This window comes from Tricharina praecox, assembly GCF_024521635.1.
Source record: "Tricharina praecox strain CBS 144465 chromosome Unknown BZA05scaffold_6, whole genome shotgun sequence".
NCBI classification, from domain to species: domain Eukaryota; kingdom Fungi; phylum Ascomycota; class Pezizomycetes; order Pezizales; family Pyronemataceae; genus Tricharina; species Tricharina praecox.
In genome coordinates, this window is record NW_026250408.1 from 295,622 (window position 1) to 309,665 (window position 14,044).

The 14,044-nt window shown below is 56.2% G+C and overlaps 4 protein-coding genes across 4 annotated transcripts; 2 read left to right on the forward strand and 2 right to left on the reverse strand.

The window, feature by feature from the left end:
* On the forward strand, nucleotides 1-2,148 carry BZA05DRAFT_232659 (uncharacterized protein). The gene is made up of 2 exons (XM_051479832.1): nucleotides 1-478; nucleotides 551-2,148. Exons 1-2 carry the CDS (start codon nucleotides 161-163, stop codon nucleotides 2,060-2,062), a joined length of 1,830 nt encoding a protein of 609 aa, XP_051341500.1. The 5' UTR covers nucleotides 1-160; the 3' UTR covers nucleotides 2,063-2,148.
* A 2,727-nt stretch (nucleotides 2,149-4,875) lies between these two features.
* BZA05DRAFT_390844 (uncharacterized protein) lies at nucleotides 4,876-5,867 on the reverse strand. The gene is made up of 2 exons (XM_051482921.1): nucleotides 5,662-5,867; nucleotides 4,876-5,589 (listed from the first exon to the last, which is right to left on the reverse strand). The coding sequence occupies exons 1-2, from the start codon at nucleotides 5,791-5,793 to the stop codon at nucleotides 4,903-4,905; spliced, it is 819 nt and encodes a 272-aa protein (XP_051341501.1). The 5' UTR covers nucleotides 5,794-5,867; the 3' UTR covers nucleotides 4,876-4,902.
* Nucleotides 5,868-8,930: 3,063 nt separating this feature from the next.
* BZA05DRAFT_442863 (uncharacterized protein) lies at nucleotides 8,931-9,788 on the reverse strand (the record flags this gene model as incomplete). The annotated part of the gene is made up of 2 exons (XM_051486803.1): nucleotides 8,931-9,604; nucleotides 9,680-9,788. 2 exons carry the CDS (start codon nucleotides 9,786-9,788, stop codon nucleotides 8,931-8,933), a joined length of 783 nt encoding a protein of 260 aa, XP_051341502.1.
* Nucleotides 9,789-11,235: 1,447 nt separating this feature from the next.
* Nucleotides 11,236-12,028, forward strand: BZA05DRAFT_465841 (uncharacterized protein; the record flags this gene model as incomplete). Its single annotated transcript, XM_051487777.1, has 4 exons — nucleotides 11,236-11,364; nucleotides 11,487-11,561; nucleotides 11,627-11,695; nucleotides 11,750-12,028. 4 exons carry the CDS (start codon nucleotides 11,236-11,238, stop codon nucleotides 12,026-12,028), a joined length of 552 nt encoding a protein of 183 aa, XP_051341503.1.
* Between the last annotated feature and the right edge of the window lie 2,016 nt (nucleotides 12,029-14,044).

Here is a 14,044-nt window from a genome sequence, read left to right on the forward strand (position 1 = left end):
CGTCTTCGCGAAAGAACATCCACTTGTGGCACGCCACCATCTGCACTCTCCACGTCGGCAATCAGGCGGAGCTCTCCCCCGGACCCGGATCCAGGCCATTCCCTGAGCGGCGTCATCGCGTCTCGTGCTGGAGCATCCATCCGAGCAGCTGCACTTCAACATGGCCGCCGTTGCCGTCACCGCCGCCGTCTCCACCGCGGCTTCAATCTCGACCACCATCGTGGCCGAGGCAGAGCTTTCCCCCTCCATCTCCCAGCAATCCTCCGGCTTTACCGACCCGCCGCCAGACAATACCTTCGTCACGACATGTCACAAGTGCGGGGAACAGGTCGTGGAGTCGGTCGTCGACATGATCAGTAAGCTGCAGAGCGGCCGCCTGCACATCCACTGCCAGACTCTGCATTGCAACACGATTGTCTGCCACAGCAGCTCGCTGTTCTCGAACGCGGTGTACAGCAATGCGCCAGCCGCGGATACGGTACGGTGCTCTCGGCATGGAGGGGGGAAGGTTGGGATAGTAATGCAGCTAACATGGCGATAATGGTTGTAGCAGTTGCAGTTTTCGATTTACTCGAGCGCCGACTCGCTGGGCGCGAACATCCACAACCCACGGAACTCGCTATCGGACTGCGAGCCACCAACGAAGCCGCCCGCATTCAGCGCTGCGGATATCGAAACTCACGGGTTCGACAAGCTAAGCGACCGCCATTCCTCGTCGTGGTCATCGACGATGTCCGACTACAGACTCCCCATGCGCGCGACCTCCCCCGAGATCTCATCGATGCTCTCGGGGCGGCGGAACACCACGGCCTCGAACCGGACGGACAGGGACAGGGACAGCATCATCTCTCTGACACCCTCCGATCCCACGCGGCACCGGGGCTGGCGCATATCGCAATCCTCGGCCCTCTCCGACTCGCCGCGGAACTCGGCAGACCACAACCTGCTAAAGCTAGCCACGAAGAACCGCAGCCGCGTCAGCCTGCAATCGCTTTCCAAAGCGCAACCGATCCAGTCGATACAGGGAGGAGTGCGGAGCACGGGCGACGGCTCCACCACTACCAGCAGCAGCAGCATTGCCGATGCCCTCGCGGACACAAACGCCGTGTCGATTCCCGCCGCCGCAGGCTTCGCGTTCGTCCACCATCGCCCCAGACCACTGTCGCAGCCGCTTGCGGTCCCGCATTCGGGAAATACCCGCATGCCCACGCCTGTCCCCGAGGAGGGCGGAACACCGTTTGCTCTCGCGGCAGCGGCAGAGGTGCTGCCGTCTGCGGATGTGGATGAACGGGCCGTGAGTCTTCGCGCCGCACCGGGCTCCGCGCCACGGAGGCAGGAGAGGCCTACGAGGCAGGAACAGCATCAGCAACAGCCCCGCAGAAGCCAAAGAGGGATCAGGGGCTTCGGATGCTTCGTTAAGCGCGGGCTGAAGAAGCTGCCGTCTAGGCTGCAGAAGGGAGTGGTGGGATTGATACGGGTACAGCTGGTGCTGCGCAGTTGGGAGGGGAGACAGAATGATAGGAAGGACAGGGGGAAGGGGGTGGGGAAGGGGAAGGAGCCCGAAGTGGTCCTGCCCGAGCCAGAGCCGGAGGCGAGTCACGAGAGGAGCCGTTCGAGGAATTCGCAGGAACAGGAACAGGAAACGACAGTCGCGCCGACACACGCAGTAAGCGCACCCATCACGATCCCCGATGCGTCCTCGTCGCTGCTTTCTTCTGCTTCACCATCCGCATCCCTCTCGCCAGCCCCCTCACCCCCCTCACCCCCCTCGTCCGAGTCCTCCCCACCCCTCCCACCCCTCCCCTCCCCCTCGCTTCCATCCCCACGCCTCCTCAGCCCTGGTCCCGGTCCAGTAGAGGAAGCTTTCCACGACGCCGACCTCGGCCAGGAGCTGGATCGGCAGCAGTTCGATGTCAGCTCTACGCAGCAGATCTCGGATACTGTGCGTAACGCAATGAGTGAGGCGTGGGCGCAGCCGGAGGCGCCGGTTATTATCGCTATGCGCGTGCCTGTGCTGATGGGGATGGGGGTGCCGAGGGGGTGGTGGGGGGAGGGGGTGTAACGGGCCTTTGAAGACGGATATGACGGTTGTACGATATAATGTTGAGGTACCGATGGGCGGTCTACACGATAACGATATCTATGGAAGCGGTTTTTGGTTCTTGCATACTTGGTACTTTGTTTATTGAAAACGGGAGCTGGAACTTGGGATACACAGTGTTTAATGCCATAATTATACCTTTGTAAATTGTTTTCGATGTCTACGTGAAAATGTATGCGCAATGATGCGAGATGCAAATGCAAATGCAATTCCGAAATCCCGCTCCACACAATTACTCCATGTTACCGTTCCAGAGGCGGCAGAGGCATTGTGCGTGCGTGGATTCGGTTATCTACAGAGGAGGGAGTATGTAATACATTCGGTACTCTATTAGAACTATGTAACTGCCTCACGCTCATCTCCACCCCCTAGGTCCGCAGCCCCCAGATCCGCGGGAAGCAGGCAAGCAAGCAGGCACGATCAAATTTCTCCGTGGAGGGGATGGCCTATGCTGCACGGCACCGCGCCGCACGGCGCCGCACGACAGCGCAGAAGCTTTACCACCGTTCAAATCTTCAAATCTTCACATGCCATCCGCAGACTGCCCATCGCGATTCGCACCCACACACCCACTCACCCACGCACTCACCCACACACTCACTCACTCACCCACTCAACCACCCACTCAACCACCAACCTCACACCCACCCACCCACCACACATCCACCTCACCCATTATACTCACCCACTCACCCACCTCACCCACCTCACCCACCTCACGAACTGCACCCACCCACCCGCCGCACTCACCCACCTCACCCACCTCACCCACCTCACCCACCTCACCCACCTCACCCACCTCACGAACTGCACCCACCCACCCGCCGCACTCACCCACCAACCGCACACATCCATCTCGCACCCACCCACCCGCCGCGCTCACCCACCAACCGCACCCACCCGCTGCACTCACCCACCAACCGCACGCATCCATCTCGCACCCACCCACCCACACACTCACCCACCAACCGCACGCATCCATCTCGCACCAACCCACTCACTCACGCACCCGAATCGCACTCACCCATCCATCCATCCATCCACCCACCCACCCACCTCACCCACCCACCCCCCCAAGCACATGTGCCTAGGTAGTGCCTAGGTAGGTAGTGCCCAGTGCCTAGTGCCTATTGCCAAGTACCAGGAACCGCAGCCTGTCCGGACCCTACAGGGCGACCAATAAATGCCCATACCGAGAGTCCGAGACTGTCCGAGACTGTACGAGACTGTCCGAGACTGTACGAGACTTTCCGGACTCCGCGGACGGTCGGAGACCACTGGAGGGCTGTGGTCCTACATCCTTTGCATGGGGATGTATGTGTGTATGTGTGTAAGAGTGTAAGAACGCAAGAGTGTAAGACAGTGAGAGTGTAATCCTCCTGCGATAGGACGCGACCGGATATCTGCACCTGGTTCTGGCCCTGGCTTTGAGTCATACGTACCGTACGTACCATTAGAGCATGTGGTTATTGCCTGTACTCTATGTGCGCCTTGCATGGAGGGACGGTGTGGCAGGGGTGGCAGGGGGTTGGGGTTGGGATTGGGTTGGACGCCTGCGCAGTGCGAGATCGATGCGGATGCTTACCTGGGCGAGAGGGCGAGAGGGCGAGAGGGCAAGAGGGCGAGAGTGTGTGTGTGTGAGATAGAGAGAGAGAGAGTGTGTGTATGCCCGTCAACGTTGGAAACGTTGGGAACGTCGAGGCATCCTTCCCTTAGCAAGAGAGCGTGTGTGTGGTACCGTATGTGTGAGAGAGAATCTGCGACGTGCGCGGGCGCGGTCTCGGTGCTGCTGGGGCGGGGTGTCTTGGCGTGGTGGTGGTCTTAGTGAGAGGATTCTCACGACGACGGTCGTATTACACACGCCGAGTAGAGTACTCTATCTTCCTACGGTACTCTACGTGCAGAATCCTCTGTTGCAAATTGCAATGCCTACTCTACTCTACTTTACTTACCTAATATTCCCCAATCCGCAGCAGGACGCTGATTCCTACATCTGGGTCACACGCAGTGTGACCAGTCGCAGTGGTGGACTCTAGAGTGGGTCCAGTGGGCTATGTCCACCGCTGGTCCGGTCCGCGATGCGATGTGGGCCACGCTTGGGCTTGGATGCGGACCAGTGACGTTGACTTTGACATTGATGCGGTGCCACTAGCAAATTTAGTTCGCCGGCAGGGCGACGGCACGCGACGAGGGGCAGCGGGACGAACCGAGGCTCGGGTGTGGCTAGGTGCAGGGGGGTAATTAGGGCGGAGTCCGGACACGGCTGCGGGGTAACGACTCACGGTAGCGCGGAGAAGGCTGCGGGGTGCCGCGCGGGGTAGTAGCACGGGGTGTCACTCGGTAAACGCCTCCGGCCTCCAGGTTTTGGTGGGTGGGGTTTTTTCTCGACTGGGTAAGTAGGTGGATGATAGATATACGAAGATATCGAGAGGATTAAAAGCGTTTTAGTTCCGACTTTTGAATCACGTCGGGTAGTGCACGTGAACGGGAAAGACCCCGATCTCTGCCATTTCCGACCGAGTGGTTCTTCGGGGGCCTACAGGCCATCATACACACTATGAATACTAGTAGTATCCGGGATCCAGGATACAGATACCGCCTCGCGCCCGCCGTCTCGGGTCGAGTCACATCTATGATCTCGTAAATCTCGTAAATCTCGTACATACATACAAAAACCTCCGAACGATCCCCGGCCGGCCGGTGGGCGGGGGTGTACTGTATGTAGGGCCTAATCTGCAGGATCATGTGCGTTGGTTCCAGAAACTTCAACGATGAACCAGGCACGTGGATCGTACTAGGTACTATGATACCCTCTTTTCACTTTTCAGGCGGGGTAGGGTGGGGGTCACATCGGAACGTGCATGGATTGAGGAGTGTGTGAATGTATAAAGCCATGGCTCTCTGGTATAGTAATGTAATCGATCTCTGCACGAATAAACCCATCGCAGCTCGCTACTCGAGTCCGTCCATCGCCCGTCGCTCAATGCACGAGTCCATCCATCGCTCAGTACTTCACCGCCACGACGACCTGTTCGCACTGCGCAGCTACTCCGTGTCAGCCGTTGCCCTCTCCATTTCCATCCCCATCTCGCAGTAGGGGACAACAAACCATCCACACCCTCCTCCTTCACAAACAGCCCCAAGTTCCCCGAGATGAGATCGCTGGCCACACACCAAACACCCCCAGCCGGTCCTAGTACAACCTGCTGCACCCCATTCTCATCACAGCCATACCAACCGACGACCTCGAGCTCCGTGGTGGGGCTCACGCCGAACCCCAGCTGCCGGTACGGCGTCTTAATCGGCACCTTGAGGTATCCCGTGAACGTCAGGCTTGCGCTGCCGTGGTCGAGCGAGAGGCGCGAGTCCGTCAACTTTACGGCCGATGGGGATCCCGCCGGAGAGAGCCAGGCGCTGTAATCGCCTGGTGTGCCCACCGAGGTGAATTGGACGGAGGCGTTGTGGTAGGATGCGGTGGGGGCTTGGACCTGACGGGGTCAGTGGGGGGGGGGGGGGGGGGGGGGGGGGGGGGGGGCACAGGGAGGAGGAGGAAGACGCACCTGCAGCGTGAAACTGTCCGCAAGGCTGAGGATCAGCGGGCGCGTGACGGTGCAGGTCGCGGCGGTTCCCTGGGGTGCGGCCAGCGAGCCGGCGACGAAGAGGAGGAGCGTGGCGAGCGTGGAGGTCTGCATGTTGGCTGCTGGATTAGTGGGTGGTTGATTGATGCTTTGGATTGTGGCGAGGAGGGTGGATAGTGAATATTGGCAGAGCAGTAGGACGGTCTTATATATCCTACGCATCTCACTTCCACACGCCTACACTACAACAGCCGCATCCGTTGCATCCCGAACCTCGTATTCCGCCTCTGTCTCCCCTGACGAATCCCAGCCACGGCCCGTGCTGCCAGATGATTCCTCCACCGGTTCTTACTCTAGAGGCTATGCGACAATTAATTACTATATACAGCACCTACAGGCTACCTACAGGCTACCTAAACCTTACCCGCACTACAGTCTACCCAGTTACTTGGCACGAAAGTACAGTCAACGCTCCTCTCGAGTCGCAGCTCGCTTGTCGGGTATATAAGCACCAGCTACACCCATGCCGCCTTGCTTATATGATATGATATGAGCGGCCCGTTTATCACCGTGCGTCGTGTGAGCTTATCCAGCCGATGCATCAAGCGATCTAAGATCTTGGCTGCATTTCTTGGTGCAGATTCTTTGAAGGAATACGGGACGCGGAATGGGATGGGATGGAATGGGACGATGAAAACAACCGATGAATACGAGCTCGAGCGGGATTGTGTTTTCCCGCGAGAGGGATCCGGGAGTCCGCTGGCAACTTGGCATGACGAGAGTGCTATTCTGGGATGAGATGGAGCGGTGCTCGGTACATCTTGTAATTCTTGTAACTTGTAACCCCGGCGCAGTTGTGCTTACAGTGTACAGTATCGGGAGCCTCGAGCAGCCAGCCCATCACATGTCCCATGATCTTTTCCGCGATGCCAGCTTCCATCTCCGTCTTCACGGGCGTCGATCTCAAGTCATCTCCAGTCATCTTCCGTATCTCACGCCCTGTACCTATGACTCTTGCTCCAGTCTCCTCTTCCCCCCGTCGGGTGCACCTCCTTTCGCGTCAGGGATTCAGGGCGTAATGCCATTTCGCGCGCTAGATCGGAGCTGCACGCGCTGCACCATCTCACATCTGCTTCGCCGCCGCAGGCCCGCAGCTGCAGCCTCCTCCTCCTCCGGTGCGGCCCCACGCGACTTATCGAGGGGAAGGAGCCTTGGTGATTCTACAGATCACCGCCGCCATCCTTATCCCCCCCCTACCACCTCCTCTTCCATCTCTGCAGATTCATCTTCCCGTTCCCATTTCAATCGACTAACTGCTGGAGGGTCTGAGAGAAGGAGGAGGAGGACTGAGCAGTCAGATATCTACCCACGCTTTCCGGTCGTCTGGGGAGCGAGAGGGGCCCCGTTGCACTTTCCGAGCCGCTGCGCAGTATGGATAACACAATGTAGGCAGCCACCATAGATTCAATTGCCAGTATTTACTATCCATGCTTATTCCTACCAACCGCGATGTGCAGGGACATCCCCACTTAAGAAGCTCATATCCGTCTTCGTAATATAATCATCATCGACCGCGGTACATATGTCCGAGTGATTGCATGCCAAGGTTCTGCACTCCCGGGACCCGAACCGCTGCGCCAGTAGGTCGCCTGGAGTTCCCGTCCACGAAAGGTCGTCTATACATGCCCACATCACCGGTAGAAAGGAAAGATCGGAAACCGCCTCGCCACTCCATTTGCTGTTATGGTTGTTGCCGCCGCCGCTCAGAGCAGTCAACAGGGGCCTTTAAGCTACAGCCTACAGCCTACAGGTCATACCGGGCCAGATCAGGTTAACTAGCCTTATCGTTATTCGGGAAGCTGACATTGGCATTGCACCCTAATATGCATAAGGTATCCTTCCTTCTTATGTGCACAACCTCCCAGCGCTCATACTCCCTCGGTTTCCCTCTCATCACGTCAGCGCCTTTTCAACTACCGATCCCGCAAAGGTAGGTAGGTAGTCGAGCAACCAAGCATGAAGCACCTGCTGTTTTTTTTTTGTTTAATTATCATTACCAGTACATTCGACCTTAGTATTAGCCAAGCACCAGGCACCAGCTTCTGACTGGACCGCTGGGGATCCGAGGGGCGAGGTGAGGTGAGGCGCCGTGGATCGTCGGTGACACACGCTCGTCGCTCGGGGCTGGGCTTATCCGTGTGTGGCGCAGCTGGATGATGGCCCGTGGAGCTACAGGGGGCGGAAAAGCTGCGGTAGCCTGTAGGCGAAAGAGTTACGGCAGATATCTACTCTATTTAGGCGCCAGGAAGGTGTAGGAACTGGGAATAAGCGGTAGGCGGCGATAGTACTATGTAGTGGTGGGCTTTGTCAGGATAGCCGGGATTCAATCGCACCGTATCACTCGGAATGGGAAGTACAACACATAAACGTGTTTGGCACAAGGGTCTTTCCGTGAATATTTGCATGATGTAATTAAGTCAAAAGCAATTAATGATTAAACATAACAAATGAAAATAGGTACAGCGGGTAGAACAATGACAGGGGAGAGAGTAAAGGGAAAAGGAGGTGTCGAGGACGAAGGTCGGCGGTGGGGGTGAGAGAACTATAGCATCCAATCGTAGCCTGCACTCCTCGATCTGCGCATTGAGGTGGTGGCGGGTGTCGTCCAACGAATCTTACCACGCGCGGAGCTTGGCGAGGAGCTGCTGCTCGCGGCGACCGAAGTCCTCCGCATCATTCGGCCCGGATGGTCCGGGTCGGAATTGAAACCTTGAATCTTGACCTTCATGGTTCGCGCTGTTGGATTGGACTGGGCGGTGCGCGTCTTGTAGCTAGGTGCGCCCCCGCGTGGGGGGTCGTTAGACTGTGTTCGCTGTTCGGGGTGGACAGAACAATGGTGGGGGGTAGCGGAAATAGTCCTCTCGGGTTCAGCGTAGCGATCGGTTCTGATCATGTCGTTGTCGATACTTCCGACCAACCCACCAATGTTGATGATATGGTTCATTTGCGGTTCGATTTGCTCCTGCTTGAGCTCGCAATTCTGGACCAGTTCGGCCAGTAGGCCTGGCCACTCTCGCCGAACGATATCGGCACCGGCGAGCGAACCGCCTCCACGGTCCACCGCAGATGATCAGCGCGTCGATAGCGTTGATGATGGGGTTCTTTGCACCCCTCAGGACTTTCCCTCTCTCTGAATTCCTTGCATCGGGCAGCACCGATTAAAGTACCGCCCCACCACCACAAACCACACATCAAAGCAAATCATTCCCGCCGCCGCTATCATCCACGTCTTCAAGACGCTTGTTGTTTCTCCTGGCGTATTCGTTCAGATCTTCCATAGACTGGGAGCGTCCCAGTATGCGACCCCAGCTCCAGCGGGATCGGGATCCCTGGCTGGGGACAGTGGACGTATCCACTGAACAACAGATCGGCAGGACGCCTGCCTCGGCGTGTGTGAGGGGGAACATAGTTCCAGTAGGGTTCGAGTGTGGCGCAGCGGCGGGCTGCGATAGGGATAGTGCTGGCAGTGGGAGGCTGAACAAGGTTGATTCGCTCGAGCTCGGGTGGCTAGGAGCAACCAGTGACGGAGAGGAGGTAGTGAGCCACGTTGATGAAGCGGTAGGCGTGTTCGTGGGCACCGCGGGGATAAAGGTCGGTAGTCCGACACCCATATCCGCGCGATACTCGATGAGCATAGTCTGCGCCCACAGCCTGGTAGTTTCCCCTGAATGCAAGCCGAGATCGACATCTTGCCACTGTTGTGGCGAGTTGAAATCGGCCCAAAATCGGTCGACCTGATCTCCGAAGAAAATCTGTTGTCGCAGCCAGCCCAGCACGTCCTCCAGATCATGGTCTGGATAAACTCCCCGCCCTTGACCTGGCCCGTGGATTCGGATCGTCTTCTCTGTGACCGCGCGCACTGCAGCTTTCATACTAATCGCGTCAATCCTCTTCTTCTTCACACCACCGCCGGGGCGGCGGGGCTAATCGGTCAACTTACCATCGGGGGGACCCATCGTCCCCGGCCGGCTCGTAGCCGGCCTAGTTGCCGGGAAAAGTATCACCGGCGGCAAAGCCGAAACACAGTTTGTACATTCCACGGAGGCCATTTGTTGATAGAGCTGAATTATGGAGTGTATATCCCACGGAAGTCGTGTTGATGTTGATGATGATGAGAGAGAGAGAAAATGTTGTTGATGATGAGAGAGAGAGAGGGGAGAGGAGGCGGAAGTGGGGGAACCCTTTTATTTGGAAGCGGTGCGGCTTGGTGCGGCCGATGCTGAGGGCGCAACCCCGCACCCCCACATCCTCGCACACGCCGAAGAACTACAAACCGTGGCTGAAGGCAGGGCGACTTTGTCGTTAGAGTTCTTACCGGGAATCCAAAAGCACTCTGGTATGTAACGGAAGCGGACGAAACACATGTCCCTACCGGTGTGACACTGCACCAGGCATGTCACATAGATACGTACGTATGTAGTGGTCAAACGCACTGTGGCAGGGCAGGTACTTGGGCGGGTTCTATGTACACGGTGGTGAATCGCAGACGATTTGTAGGCAGATGGATCCACCAGACGGAACGTAAGTTACGTCGAGCTCGAAGTGGTTGGTACGGCGACGACGGAAGCTAGGAAAACCTCCGACAACGTCAGGAATCCGGACAACCATGATATCCAGGGATTCCTCATAGCATATCGCAGCCCAACAGCCGGGACAGACGCTTCGTTTTCCGGCTCCTCAGCCTGCCGAAAGGAAACCAGACGAGGCTGACAGCACGATCGGCAAACGAACGGTGAAACGTGACCTTCCGGGGCTAATCGGACCGGTCACGACTCAGTGGAGACGGAGATACACTACTGCATAAAGCGGAAGTACCAAACTACACGGTCTCCTGCTGGAATAGTCACAAAGTCCATGGGCTACTACCCAGAGGCCTACATATGATGCGGAGGGCGCAGTCACCACGCCGGCACTGCAAGCGGGCTCTAATAGACAACATAATGCCTCTTTCAGCAGGGTCGCCATCTAGATACACACAAAAACCATGAACGAGTAGATACACTGAGTAGGTGCCTGGAAGGAAGAGGGGAACGATGATGATGTTGATGTGATTGCAAAATCTGGAGAACTGGAATCTTCCCACCACCACCACCACCACCCCGCCAACTTGGAGATTTAAAAGATTAAACGTAGAACTCAAGGAATTATTTTTACGGAACGCCGACTCCGGACTTTGCACAAGAAGATTCACGCTGCGCCATCCTTCACACCCTCGGTTTGCCTCCCTTACTGGCCTTGCCGTTTCCCTTGCCTCCCCGACTGGAAGAGGCATCGCGAAATGCGGGTGGCGGATGGTGTTGGCATTATGCTGCTTGAAGCCTGTATCGTGCTGAAGATGGTAGCGGTGAGGGATTGTACAGCAGTAGTCACGTGGGGTTGTTTGGATTTTGAGGATAGTGTGTCACGTGAAATGGTACCGGAAGGGTTGCTGAGGCCTGAGGAGCCATTGAGGGTGGGTCACACATCAGTTGGCGATTTGTCGTCTCATTGACCGTGATGTGGGGCCTCAAAAGTATCACGGTCTCTAGAACATCTATAAATACCAGCTCCCCGCCCCACTATCTCCCTTCTTTCTACTACATCCATCCTACTAAGCGCTTGTTCATCCTCGAACCACGAACAATAGTAAGTTCCCAATCCTCTCCCCTCCTCCCCCCACAATCCACATACGACTCCACACAAAAACCGTCCTTTGCATATACATCATCTACAATTGAGATTTGCGAGCTGTACTCACAGTCAGATAGATGGTTGCCCCAGATATTCCCGCCACCCACGGGCACCTCCTCCGCGACCGCACAACCCTCAAGGCGCCGGACAGAGTAAGATATTCACTCTTCCCTAGCCACTATTTAATGCATCACCCCCTCATTCGATTTGCACACAGCTTTCCCCAAGCTTCGTCGAGCGGAGGAGGGCCCGTCGAGCGAAGAAGAGCAAGACCCAGCGTGCGAAGGTACGTTCATTCATGCCGATCCATCTCTGTATCTATATCTCTAAAAATATACAGAAAGCCGCCGCCAACACCACCACCACCACCGCCGTCCCCGCCGCCGCCGCCACTACCACCACCAAAGCCGCCAAGGGCCGGTCCAAGAAACCACCTAAGGCTATCAAGTACTGGATGGTCCTCACTCTCGATGGCGGGAGGAGGATTACCCAAGTCGCCGAGAGTGCGGAGGTGCCTGAGGACGCGATCTCTGTCAAGATCGTGGTCCCAGCCTCCCACCGGTTCTTAGACTGGCCTGTGGTGGCTAGATTGAAGGGGAGGGGAGAGGAGGAGGGGTAGAACAAGAATAAAAATAAAAGCATTTTTTTTTTCAAGTCAAACGTCTCGTGAACCGTCTGTAGTGTGCCGGTGCTGCCATCGAGAATCAGTCCCGAGTGTACTTTGTTTCTTTGCTATGTAGAACAGAGCGAGAGACGGCTCCTTTGATAATAACCTTCCAGGCCGGCGGCGGGGTCGAGAGGAGAGTAGGTACACCCATAAGAATGATGAGATACATAGAGGTTGAGCGTCTATTCTGTAGAGGATCAAGAAGATAGAAGAAGAAAACCCGCGAGTGCCAGCTTAAGTCCCCCTTCCTCATTCACCAATCGGCCCCGCCATGCACCAACGCTGGTGCCCACTATTAACTAGATTCGCTTCCTCCCGCCGACAGGAGTCCTTCATTTCCTAATCTCGCCGAGAGCTCTTGCATCACTCCGCCACAGCGGAGGCTTAGTTAGCCTTCATCTGGCTATCACTCGTTCCCATTCTCACGTCCGTATTAGGCTTCAGCCGACTTGAGGACATCGGATCGGGCGATTCAAATCGGAGGTGATGCGAGGTACCTGGCTACCAGATATGACAGTAAAACTCTTCCAGCTGCCTATCGTGTGAACAGGCTAAACCGCAACACAGAAAACCTTCATCATCAGACACTGTGGAGGAGGAAACGTGGACGACGTCTTACATACCGGGGGTAGAGTACAGTGCGCCGGCTCGTGACCCCAACGTTTGAAACGACTAATTATCAGCTGAGAACCTGGTGCCATCGGATGGCCAACCATTATCAAGTTTATAGAACCCAAAAAAGCGTCTGGCTCTTGGCCAGAATAATGAGAGCATTGCCGTGCTGGGCCGCTTTCGCCTTCCGGCCGCCGGGGGTGACGGAGTTGTTGATGTTGTTCGATTTTGTCTGTTAAAATTGTTAGAACCAGAATCATGGAGCGACCATATTGCGCAAATGGCTCTCAACATCCTCAGTATCGGGCTCACCATGAGCGCTGAGCCAGGAAGAGCTTTTTTAGTCGTGCAAAGATCATTGTTAGATCGGCGGTGGATATTGCACATAGCTAACGGGCGCGCTCAATCGACAGTCTGCTAGTATCTGCGGCGAAGATAGCGTGGTATCTGCGGCGAGTCAGCCTTGCCTGATACTGTAGGTCGGCATAGGAGGACAAGACGTACCGGCTGCAGGAGGGACAGATGTTTTCGGACAGCGAAGGACGGCAATTCCAGGGTGTAATTGCGGCGAAGATAATGAGCTACCCGCGGCAAAGAGAGTGTGGTATCCGCGGCGAGCCAGACGTGATACGTAGAATGGCATCGAAAATTTGGAAGACGACGGGTACCGGCTGTAGAAAGACTGACAGGTGCTGTCAGTTGACAGTCAGCGGAGGACGATAAGCAAAGTGGGATATCCGTAGCGAGGCAGGCCTGATACTACTGTAGGATATCATAGGAGGAGCACGATGGGTATCTGCTGTAGGCAGAGGTCCAGAGACTATCAGAGAACGACAGCGGCAACGGGTAACGTAGCAACGATGCTTGCCAGCTGTGTGACGACGAATTCGGAATAGCCCGCTGGCCTCGCTGTGGACCTAGTACTGGCTCCACCGTGGATATATCATATGGCGTTCTCGTTGCAGTGAATACTGTGTGACGGAGTGATGGAGGAGCTATCGGCGAGAGGACTCAGTGATGGAGAAGGTGTTGGTGTGAGGAGGATTCAGTGATGGAGGAGCTGACGGCGGGAGGAAACGAATGTTGTTAGTAGGGAGCATCAACGTTGACGGGTCCAGCGAAGTCGTCAGCTCCTTAATCGTCTGCTCCTGAACAATCTGCTCCTTAATTGGCTGCTTCTTAATTGGCTGCTTCTTAGTCATCTGCTCCATCTTCTTTTTCTCTCTCTCTCATCTACCGAATAGACGGTCAACTTCCATATATTATCTTTCTCTGTGTGCGCACTGTGCTCTCCTCTTGATTCCATCCTGCCTGGAGGGTTGTTACCAAAAAAACCCGTCCGCAAAACCGTTGCTG